An 11,831-nucleotide genomic window follows, 5' to 3' on the forward strand; every position below is an offset into this window, starting at 1 on the left:
AGAGATTTTAATCTTGAAAGATTAAAATCAAAAGCCAACAAAATTATAAAGATTGTAATTTTAAAAATAGGAGAGTGCGTAAAATAAAAATTTAGAAAAAATAAAAGAAGTTGATTTTTTTAATATTGAAAAAGACAAATGTGTTTTAGTTGAAGAAAAGAATTATATATTCTGCTGACAATTTTTTTATTTTAATTGCGAATAAAAATCATCAATTAAACTTAATATTTTTTTAAAACACGCACGGATGTAAGTAATTATAGATACAGAATGCTGCTGGGTCAGAAAATAATAACTTAGTATTTGATGGTACGTGTATATATCAAGAGCGGACCACATACCTACGCAGACCGGTAAAGTGTGGAATGGGCCTTCACAGAGGCATCAAATCAGCCCATAGCATGGCATTAGGAAGGCTTTAATTATTAGCGTCAGAAGTCATCGTTTGGCTACCTGCAAGCGTTTTCTTCTCATTTTTATATAGTTTTTGACGTTTTGTATTCACGATACAACGTGGGAGGCTTAACTTAACTTTTTCTCCTCAATAGATTGACATTGAACAGAACGTGAAGGCTACCACCATATCTACCAGACCAGCTTTCTTCTTTCTTGATTCCTTGTATATATATGGTACATGAACATCCATGCACACCCACTAGCTAGCAAGAGACAAGACATTATTTGTGTATTAGTCATGAGGAGCCTCAAGTTCGGCCTGTATATCTTCATAGTTGGCATGCTTGGCCTTGGGGCAGCCATTGCTGCAGAGGCCTTTAACTATGGTGAAGCACTTGATAAGACCTTTCTTTTTTTTGAGTCACAGAGGTCAGGTAAACTACCTTCTAACCAGCGAGTCAAATGGCGAGGTGATTCAGGCCTGAAAGATGGGTTTCTTCAAGGGGTAACTGACTCTGTTATATAATTTTCTCTCAATAGTTTAGAAATGGGAAAGTTCTAATCTAGTATGTATATATGTATGTGCATATATATGTGGTGCAGGTGAACTTGGTGGGAGGGTACTATGATGCAGGGGATCATGTGAAGTTTGGGCTGCCGATGGCATTTAGTGTGACAATGCTTGCATGGGGAGCTATAGATTTCAGGAAAGAGATCACAGCTTTGAACCAAATGGGACACACTTTGTGGGCTATTAGATGGGGTACTGACTACTTCATCAAGGCTCACACTGAACCTAATGTTCTCTATGCTCAGGTAAGTAATTAATTAATTAGTCTCTACATCATTGTCTCTATTTTGACGAGACTGCACCGATCAGTTTCCTGATAGATATAGATTAATGTGTGGATGAACAATTGCTGACAACAGTATATATCAGTTCAAGTGAAAATTTTATTTTATCAAACATAATGGTTTACCCTCAGCTTGTACTTGCAAAAATGAAAAAAGAAAAAAGAGACAATAATAATAATAATTTCTGCTACTTTTGTTAGTTTCGTACACATATGATTACTTTAGCTAGGATGCATTTGATATAAAGCATTTGCCGTAATGAGATCTGAAATATAGGTTGGAGATGGTGACTCGGACCACTATTGCTGGGAGAGAGCAGAAGACATGACAACTCCACGGAATGCATACAAGCTTGATCAACAGAATCCTGGCTCTGACCTTGCTGGTGAAACTGTAGCTGCCTTAGCAGCATCTGCCATGGCTTTCAAGCCCTACAACTCTTCCTACTCCAATCTCCTTTTGGTTCATGCAAAACAGGTGAAAATACACATATAGTTACATTGCATTATGTTAATCTTGTACTACTTTGAACTATGTTAAATGATCAGTTAGCCCATTTAGCATAGGTTTTTTTGCAACTGAAAATAATTAGGCAGCATGCACTCTGAAGTAACCTTCTCAAAGTTTGGTTTTCTCTCATACTGGGAAGTCAAGAACACTAAATGACTATGAAGGTTTAATTAATCTATTGCAGCTCTTCTCATTCGCTGATCGATTCAGAGGTCTCTATGATGACTCCATCAAGAATGCTAAAGAATTCTATACTTCCTCAGGCTACTCGGTCAGTAATATATTATGCAGTTGGCATCCTACACTGCATATGCATTTGAATTTCTAGTCTAAACTCTTTTCTTTTTTTCCCCTTCTTTTATTGAATGTTCTAGGACGAGTTACTTTGGGCTGCAGCATGGTTATATCGGGCGACTGACGATGAGTATTACCTGAAGTATGCTGTTGACAATGCTGTGTACATGGGTGGAACTGGATGGGCTGTCAAAGAATTCTCTTGGGACAATAAGTATGCTGGTGTACAAATACTTCTTTCTAAGGTAATCCTAGTTCAAGAACTCATGATCCTCAGGATCAGAATCGTTGTTATTTAAAGGGGAGGGCGTTCTCAAGGATGGAACCCCCTAATCATTTTTTACCCAAGATCATAATTCCCTTGATAAGCTAGATTACATTTCCAGATACTGCTAGAAGGACGCGGTGGCACATACACCTCCACTCTGAAGCAATACCATGCCAAAGCAGATTACTTTGCATGTGCTTGTCTCAGAAAGAATGATGGCTACAACATCCAGATGACTCCTGGTAAGATTACTTGGTTAACATCATCATTCATGAATTTATCTATCATAATATAGCAGAACTATTTAACTTTCTTTATTTTACCAGGGGGGTTGATGTATGTAAGAGAATGGAACAATTTGCAGTACGCCTCTGCTGCTGCATTTCTTCTTGCTGTCTACTCTGATTATCTTTCTTATGCACATGCCAAGCTCAGTTGTCCAGAAGGGCTGATTCAACCTCAGGAGCTCGTCAACTTTGCTCAGTCGCAGGTAACTTAAGAACAGAACATTTTCGGTTGATCGTGGACCATAACATTACTCATCTTTCAGTAACTTCTCGGAAACTTCTGATTTTGATCATATTGACTGCACAGGCTGATTACATTCTTGGTAAAAACCCCAAGTCAATGAGCTACATAGTTGGATACGGACCACAATATCCACTTCACGTGCACCATAGAGGTTCTTCCATTGCCTCCATATTTGTTCTGCACTCATCTGTTGAATGCGTGCAAGGATTTGAGACATGGTATCATCGTACTGAAGCGAACCCTAATATCATATATGGCGCCCTCGTTGGAGGTCCTGATCAAAATGATAATTTCTCTGATGACCGTTCCAACTATGAACAAACTGAACCTACACTTTCTGGTTGTGCTCCTCTTGTTGGTCTCTTTTCCAAGCTTCAAAGTTTGTCCGAGGCAACTGGTAGAGACACATCCTGACATCCTTTCTTTAATCTCTCTTTTCAGTGAGAAGGACCGCCATGTTTTTTTCATTTCAATGTTTTCCTAATTTTTGCAGGTTACTACGGTAAAGAATCATCAGTTCCTCATACAACAAAACCAGGTAAGAAACATTTCTTTCCAAAAAGAAACAAAAGTGCATGTTATTGTAACTGATTTTTGCTTTCTCTTCCATTACCCTTTTCTTTGTTTTCTTGTCTAACCCACTTTAATGTAATATTACAGGCTACTATCACCAAAAGACACAAGAACCCAACACAGTCACAGGTAATCAATCTCCAAGTATTATGCAATGAATTATCAACGAGCACGTATGCTAAGCATCTATTCCTTGGAAAGTAAAACGTTCTTAATGAACTTTGACAGATGTTCCAGTGGAATTTGTTCATTCAATAACCGACACATGGAGTATTGGAGAAACAACATATTACAGGCACAAAGTGATCATTAAGAATAAATCGCAGAAGTCAATTGAAGACCTTAAGCTGGTGATACAAGATCTCTCAGGATCTATTTGGGGTCTCTCTCCAACCAAAGAACACAACACATACGAGCTTCCTCAATGGCACAAAGGACTGAAACCTGGCTCAGAATGTAGCTTTGTCTACGTTCAAGGTGGCCCACAGGCTAAAGTTAGAGTTCAAAGCTACCACTGAGAAACCCTTTTTGTAACATAAATTGCACTCAAGTTTGTCAAAGTAGAAAACGAACCAAACTGCAATTCTAGGTCATATGGAGGGATAAACTCCTCTTTTTTTTCTCTTTTTTTACCGGAAACAATTTTATACTGCAACTGTATCTTCCTACTCATCTGAAGACCGATGATTTCCCAAATGATCACTTCTATTTTCATAGCGTTCTCAGGGTATTGACCAACTTAATCTTGGTGAATTTATGATCACTATGGTTATAGCAATAATTTACAGGCAGTGAAGAATAGGAGAGCTTCAAATATGTTTTCAGATACAGCCAAAAATAAATTCAGTCAGGGCAGTTAGGATCCTAATTGCATTCTCATCTATAGGCAAAAAATTGTAGACTTGACCTTTAATATTTTGATTTATCGAATCATTACAGCAAATTAAAAAAAAAAAAAAGTTGGAAAGAAACTAAAATATTTCATCGCAGAATAGAAAGAAATTACTACGGAGAAACTGTCGTCGTCGTCATCATCATCATCATCATAGTATAATAGTTTATCAAGTAAAAATGGTCAAACCGAAAAAAAAAAAACATTCAATAAAAAAGAATCTGTCAACCAACTAAAGAAAAGCCGCTCAAATTTAGTTTACAAATTTTCTAAAAACAGTTCTTTTTCCAAATCGTCACCTTAAATTAATTTGTGATCTATGGAGGAAAGCATAAGCCTAACCACATATACATCATAAGGGAAAATTTCAAAATTGAGCAGATAATTGAAAATACTCAACTAGCATAGTACCTCAAGTATATATAATATGGAAGAACACAAATTACTAGAGTAAAATGTAGCAAAGCACTTGAAACCAAAAACTTAAATACTAACTAACAAAAATAACCAAGCCAAACAAAAATACTGTGCTGGAGCCACCAAAATAAACGTTTTGCTTCATCAAATATATTTAAGATTCTTCTCTACTTCACTCATCATCGTCGTTGAATGTTGTCTTCTTACCTGCATTTGCAAAACACAGGTAATTAAAATAAAATCCCAATAAGAGCCGCAAGTAAATACTTGAAGCTAAAATCAATACTAGCATTTTGCTTACCAGAGGCTGTCATACTGGGCCTATTAGGTCCTCCGCGTCCTCTGCCACGACCACCACCTCTACCACCTCCACCTCTACCACCAAATCGGCCTCCGCCGTCTCTACCGCCACTCCTACCACCACCACTTCTGCCTCCACCTCGACCACCACTGCCCCAACCATCACGGTTATTATCATTCCTTGGTGGTTTTGCCTCTTCAACAGTCAAGTATTGGTCTCCAAGTTGACTGCCATTAAACTCTAACGCTTTATTGAAACCAGTAGCATCCTGAAATTCAACGTACGCCATCCTGCAACATTGAATAGAAACCAACTAACAATTCACATCACAAGGTCTTTACACTAGCAACAATTTTTTTCCAGGTTATTACTTTCCTTTCCCTCTCATTTTCAAAGCAAAATTCAGCAGGTACCCAGTAAAATAACTTTTATAGAATGTAGTTAAGCTTTAAAATTTCACATGCCTACTTTTATGAAATGTAGTAAAGCTGTAAAATTTCACATGCCTTAGACAGCAAGGGATCATGTCAACCCTATTTCATGTGTACATCGCATGAAATGAACAAGTGCATCAAATTATAATGAGTTGACCTATGAACTTGCAAAATCGTATTGACATCAATGCATACTATGCATTTGACAGTTACCAAAATGTGACATGAAATTTTTGACAGATGAGGACATAAGTTTTTATTTCAAGCATATAAGATTCGAGTCGAAAGGATTCAGAAGAAATTACTAACCCCTTGATAGCACCAGTCTCATAATCTGTTGGGAGAGATATCCTGGTAATTTCCCCACAAGTCTTGAAATGTTCCCCAAGGGAGTTCCTAATCTGTATGATTTGGCATTTGATGCATAATATGAGCAATTATAAAACCAAAATAACCAATGAAGGTCCAGCAAAAATAGTGGCAAAAAAATTTACCTCATCCTCCCCAAGGAACTTATCAAACCCCCTAACAAATATCTTTTGAGTCTGGCTTCTTCCTCCCTTCTGGAATGAGTTATCTTTGCTGCACAGATTAACATTATACCTAAGGGCACAGTACAATCATTTAACCAGAGCATTCTTAACAGTGTTAGAAAGCACTACCCGCTATATGGAGTGTATGGGGCCCTTTCACCCCTTTCCCGAGCCAAATCAAGTCTAACCTCCCGACCATTTAAACTTTGACCATTCAATTTAAGAGCCTAAAAAAGGAAACAAGAAGATCTTTACTACACTTGCAATATTTGGAATCTAATAAGACTAGAAGTGGTAAAATAAAAGCACTAGTGAAGGTTCAATGAGTAGCCAATGAACAAATAGGAAGCAGAAGGAACCCTTACCTCATGTGCGGCTTCAATGGTGGCAAACTCAACATGTCCAAAGCCCTTGAACCTCTGATCTTGATCTAAGGCAAAGCGAACATCAACCACCTCACCAGCACCTTTAAAGAAATCTTCCCTGCAGCACAAATTTTATCAGAACAAATTAAAACAAGCTTTTGCCTTAGAAAAAGCTAAGAGACGCTAGAGCTAGACATACACATCGGCTCTTTCAACTTGAAACGGCAAGTTCCCAACAAACAATGTCTTTGATCCTGTAGATTGAACTTGAGGAGTCACTGGAGTTTTGGGCTGCATACAAAAGATAGAAAAAATTATTCACATTTGGACATGCATAAGAAAGAGCCAAAGACAAAAGCAGAAGGGTGAATAACAGCTTTCTGATCAGAATTCAAATCAACCTTCTTGGTAGTCGCCTGTGGAGTTGCATCTACCATTTTCACATCAGTGTCCTGCTTTGATGCAAAACTTGTTACACTATCGCATTGATACAAACAACCAAAAGTGAAAACATTTGCATCTGAATTAAGTGTCCTCTACTTTTTGATATTGGCATGAACCAATGCATCAAAGTGTCCTCTAATTTTTGATATTGGCAATAAATCAATGCATCAAAGTGTCCTCTAATTTTTTTATATTGGCAATAAACCAATGCATAAAATTTGGGTTAGTCGACAAATATGTTGTTTGATTATTCATTGATAGTGTAAGAATACCATAAGAAATAGGAGCAATAACTAAACAAAGAAACCTTCACTACTTCCATCAAAAACATTGTTCAGCATTTCAATATTATACATAAACAAAGGACTCTATCATATACAAGAGATTCGTTACCTTTTTCTTTGGGGTCTTCGATGGTTTTTCATCTTCACTTTCGTCCTCGCCATCTGAACTGTCAGCGGAGCTCTCATCGCTGCTGCTTTCTTTCTGCAGAATACAAGCCTTTGCATGGTTACTTGACACCAAAAAAAGAAAAAGAAACGGATAGATGTTATACACTGAGCTCCACAAATGGTTAATAAAAAAAACCTTCACCTTCTTATTCTTGGGTTGATCATCATCACTATCATCAGAACTGTCATCTTCGCTCTCCTCTTTGTCAATGACCATTTTATCCTGCTGTTAACAGTATTCATTATACATCAACAAAAAATATAAGAATCTTAGGAGACCAGCGAAAGTTCTTGATACAATTCATGAAGTAAAATATTTCCAAAGCAAAGTGCGCTGTGCATGCTTGCACAAATTGAAAATCCAAATATCTAAATTTAAATCAGAAAATTTTCAAATCAAATGGCACTGAAACATGGACATAATCATCATTCTCACAACTCTACCACATTAAATGACAGCAGAGATAAATGGAACCCCCGTGAAGCAGCCAAATTCTTGGTAGTTGGCAGTATTGCCTTACATGACAAACTAATGTTTGCATCCACAAAATCATATCCTTCAAATGAATTAATCAATGCAACCCAACTCAATATTCAACATCTCAAGAGATCCAAGCAAATAAAAAAAATTTAAATGCTTTTAACAGTACGAATTTTCTTCAGATACCTTGCAAGCAGTAAAGGATAGTAGACAATGGTAATGTATTCACAGGATGAAACTTATAATGGACACCCCTAAACTGGAACAATTCATCAATCCATGAACAAAGAGCATTACAAGTATAAGAAGATAGTATATTAATAGTGAAAGACGAGGAGATTGTTACCTTTTTTACAACCTTTGTTTGAGGCTTATCCTCATCAGAGGAATCATCATCACTGTCATCAGAACTATCAGCTTTTTTATTGGTAACTGGTGCAGGAGCCTTCTTAGAAGCAGGTGCACCCTACAAAAACAAATATAAATAACAATTCAATTTATTTGCTCCAACTTTATGGACCAGCTCAGCAGTACTCCAAATTGCTTTGTATAGCAAATTCCCAACGTATATATGTCCAGAACTATATTGGGGTGGGGGTGGGGAAGAGCAAATGATAATGACACCTTTTCTTTGTCAGAATCACTTTCATCAGAGCTGTCACTAGACTCCTCAGAACTTGACAACTTTTTTTGGGATGCTGGCTTAGAAGGTTTTTTCTGCATTCAGACCACATTAAGATGTTAGTAAAATCGACAACAAAATTGTTCCAATCAATTTGATGCCACTGGTAAATTCACCTCATCTTCATCAGAAGATTCTGAATCTGAATCTGAACTGCTATCTACTTTCTTTTTCTTAGCAGGAGCACCATCTGGGCCATTTTTGGCTTCTGATTGCTGTTTCTTTGGAGGAATAGCAGCTTTGGCAGGAGGCACCTGAAGAGCAGAAAAAAATAACCCAAATAAAATTAGTTTTTTTTTAAATGAAGATAAACAGAATGCTTAAAATAGCAATTCTTCAAAGGGATTTCATATGCAAGAACCAAGTTAAAATAAGATAATAATAAAACTGAATCTATAATAAATTAATAAAAAACTAAACTAAACCTGAAACATATAGTTAGAAATTTGGCAATTTGTTCCTAAACAAATGCAAAATGCAACCAGTAAATTCACCTCATCATCATCAGATTCATCATCTGAAGAATCCGAACTACTGCTGTTGGTTTTGCCTTTCTTAGCAGGAGCAACAACTGAGCCATTTTTGGCATCTGTCAGCTGCTTCTTAGGAGGAACAACAGCTTTGGCAGGAGGCACCTGATCAGAAGTAATTTAACCCATATAAAGTTAGTTTCAAAAATATGAAGCAGCATAAAAAAAAATTTAAACATTTAACCTAAATTTACAGAATGGTTAACCTAATAATTCTTGAAATGTATATCACATGGCACAACCAAGTTAAACAAACATAAAAACAAAACTAAATAAAAAATGAATTAATAAATTGGAAAACTGAACAGAATCCAAGCATATCATCAGAAGCTTAGTAATTTGTTCCTAATCATAATGCAAAATGCCAATAGCAATCTGACCTCATCCTCATCAGATTCATCATCTGATGAATCTGAACTGCTGGTATCCTCCTTGCCTTTTTTAGCAGAAGCAACAGAGCCATTCTTGGTAGCTGTTTGCTGTTTCTTCAAAGGTACAGTTATTTTGGCAGCCTCATCATCAGAAGAGGAATCATCACTATCACTAGAGGAATCATCACTACTAGATTCTTTAACAGGTTGTTTCACCGCCTTGGAAACTTTCTTAGTTACAACCTTAGCCTGCCACAAGTATTTGCAAAACACAATAAAGCCCAGCAATGCAATTATTTAAGAAAATCATAAATAGTCAGCAAATTAGCATAAAGGTATGCACAAATAAATGAAAGTAATTAAATCAAATAAAATTACCTTCTGTTCTTCCTCAGAAGAGGAGTCATCGGAACTGCTTGATTCCTCTTTCTTCTTTTTCTGAGTCTTAACTTCAATCTTTTCTTTCTGAACAGGAAGAGCCCCCTTTTCTATCTTCTGTTTCTTTGCACTCACAAGCTTCTCTATAGCTTCCTCAGCTTCTCTTTTACCTATAGAACCCAAAATTTCAAAACCACAAAAAAGAAATAATGGAAAATATGAGACACATAAAATACCCAGAGAAGTAACCCAACATATAAGCACCCAGACTTGAAAAAGAAACTAACTTGATAGAGAAAAAACCATACTTCGTTCGTGAAATTTAAAACAAGACAAGCTCCACAACATTTAAAGAGAGTTAAAAGATGAATCAAACATCAAAGACTTCAAAAAATAGAACACCAAAAAATTAATAAACAAAAAAAATATTTTGAAAAGGGTAAAATAATTTCAAACATCAGATTCCTATAAGAACAAGAGCTCAAAAGCCTTGTTGTTCTTTCCCTCGAAATTCAGACAAGCACCACACACGCACACACAAAAAGCACAAAAGTTAAAAGGCTATATGCATAAGCAACGCACAAAAGACAAAATACACACCTTTCTTTGTAGACTTGGAAGCAGGGGTTACAGCAGGAGCAGCATCAACCTATAACAAAACCAAAAAAACCACATAAACACACAAAAAATCCATAGAATAAATGAGAACAGAGAATAAAAAAATAAAAGAAAACGAAGAGTACCTTGGGGGTCGATTTCTTGCTTGATTTGCCCATAACTGATTAACTGTTTGTCTACGGAGTAGTGAAACGAAAAGTTTAAACTGCGGGAGCTCTGCAAAACCCTAGTTTTTAAGATATTTTTAAGTTAGGGTTTTGAGAGTTATAAAAATTTGCGGTGCTAAAGATAGTATATTTATACGCGTGTCATATACTTGTTGTGGGATTTGGCTAGGGTTTTTCTGTGTCCGCTAGTGTAGGCTTAGTACTCCGTGGAACCGCGCCCCATTCTTTGCTGTTTTCCGTTTTAGTTCCCACTGTATTTCAAAGAAATTTAATTAATAATAAAATATTAAATGAGAGAATAAAATAATTATAAAAAATATTAGAGTGGTGTATTTAATTAAAAAATTTATAGGTTCTTATAAAAAAAATTTAAAATAAATTACTTTTAAAGAGCTCTTAAGTTTTTAATGATTGTACACAATTTATGATTTTATAAATGACTTTCATAGGTTTTACTTAAAAATACTTTTATAGATATTGATAGATTTTATTAATTTTTACACTATTATTTATTTATTATTTAATTATTTAAAAATAAATTTAGTTATTTATTTTTTTATTTTTTTATTTTTATAGTTACTTTAAATATTATTCTACTTAACGTTATATGCAAAGTAAGGATTTTTATTTTATTATTATATTAAATTTATATTAATTTTAAATTTTTTATTTTACAATATAAACACTAATTTCAATTGATACATTCATCATTCTAATAAATACTTTTAAAGATTAAATAAAAAATATAATAAATATATAAAAAATTCAATTCATTGCATAATTTCTTTGATTAAAATGGGTTTAAATAATACTTTGCTTTATTTTCAAATTATCTATTCAAATTATTTTTAGTAATTTTTATTATTTTAATTATTTTTTAGATTTGGACTTGTACTTAATAAATTATTAATTATTTTTATTAATTTAATATACGTATTTTCACATGAAATATTTTAATACATTAATTAAAAAAGTTTTCTTTAGACTCCTTATTATAAAATATTTAAGAAATCAAATTAATCATAAATATATAAAATAAGATAATTAATGAAAAAAAATAGATCTATTTAAAATATTAATTTCAGTTGATATATTCATAGAAAACTTTTTTCATGGCATATTCTCTTTAACTAAACAAATTTTAAATAATATTTGCTCTATTTTCAAATTGCCTACTTAAGTTATTTTTAGTAGTTCATTTTATTATTTTAATCATTAATTTTATATTTAATGAATTATTAATTGTTATTATTAATTTATTATATATATTTTTTCATATAATTCTTGTATGCATTAATTTAAATATTAAAAAAAGTTCTACTTGAAGTCATTATTATAA

At 34.4% G+C, this 11,831-nt stretch overlaps 2 protein-coding genes and 1 long non-coding RNA gene across 6 annotated transcripts; 1 reads left to right on the top strand and 2 right to left on the bottom strand.

Moving 5' to 3' along the window:
* Positions 1 to 616: 616 nt before the first annotated feature.
* LOC8281448 (endoglucanase 5) lies at positions 617 to 4,141 on the top strand. Its single transcript, XM_015724147.3, has 11 exons — positions 617 to 901; positions 1,000 to 1,212; positions 1,528 to 1,728; positions 1,946 to 2,032; positions 2,136 to 2,300; positions 2,442 to 2,565; positions 2,650 to 2,813; positions 2,918 to 3,251; positions 3,348 to 3,392; positions 3,515 to 3,556; positions 3,656 to 4,141. Exons 1-11 carry the CDS (start codon positions 635 to 637, stop codon positions 3,943 to 3,945), a joined length of 1,932 nt encoding a protein of 643 aa, XP_015579633.2. The 5' UTR covers positions 617 to 634; the 3' UTR covers positions 3,946 to 4,141.
* Positions 1,331 to 2,703, bottom strand: LOC125370846. Its single transcript, XR_007216950.1, has 2 exons — positions 2,647 to 2,703; positions 1,331 to 1,707 (listed from the first exon to the last, which is right to left on the bottom strand). It is a non-coding gene; the product is annotated as an uncharacterized LOC125370846 (long non-coding RNA).
* A 563-nt stretch (positions 4,142 to 4,704) lies between the features above and the next one.
* LOC8281437 (nucleolin 2) lies at positions 4,705 to 10,706 on the bottom strand. 4 transcript variants are annotated; one of them, XM_015724152.3, is made up of 18 exons: positions 10,451 to 10,706; positions 10,308 to 10,356; positions 9,708 to 9,877; positions 9,339 to 9,578; positions 8,923 to 9,063; positions 8,545 to 8,682; positions 8,371 to 8,463; positions 8,093 to 8,212; positions 7,408 to 7,488; positions 7,207 to 7,299; positions 6,771 to 6,821; positions 6,569 to 6,660; positions 6,370 to 6,487; positions 6,134 to 6,231; positions 5,966 to 6,053; positions 5,781 to 5,872; positions 5,038 to 5,327; positions 4,705 to 4,943 (listed from the first exon to the last, which is right to left on the bottom strand). In XM_015724152.3, the coding sequence occupies exons 1-18, from the start codon at positions 10,481 to 10,483 to the stop codon at positions 4,909 to 4,911; spliced, it is 2,022 nt and encodes a 673-aa protein (XP_015579638.2). In that variant the 5' UTR covers positions 10,484 to 10,706; the 3' UTR covers positions 4,705 to 4,908. The 4 variants fall into 4 exon arrangements, with proteins under 4 accessions (XP_015579638.2, XP_015579637.2, XP_048233770.1 ...); XM_015724151.3 differs by having other exon boundaries at positions 7,408 to 7,491; XM_048377813.1 differs by lacking the exon at positions 6,771 to 6,821 and having other exon boundaries at positions 7,408 to 7,491.
* Between the last annotated feature and the right edge of the window lie 1,125 nt (positions 10,707 to 11,831).

Source organism: Ricinus communis, chromosome 8, assembly GCF_019578655.1.
Source record: "Ricinus communis isolate WT05 ecotype wild-type chromosome 8, ASM1957865v1, whole genome shotgun sequence".
NCBI classification, from domain to species: Eukaryota; Viridiplantae; Streptophyta; class Magnoliopsida; order Malpighiales; family Euphorbiaceae; genus Ricinus; species Ricinus communis.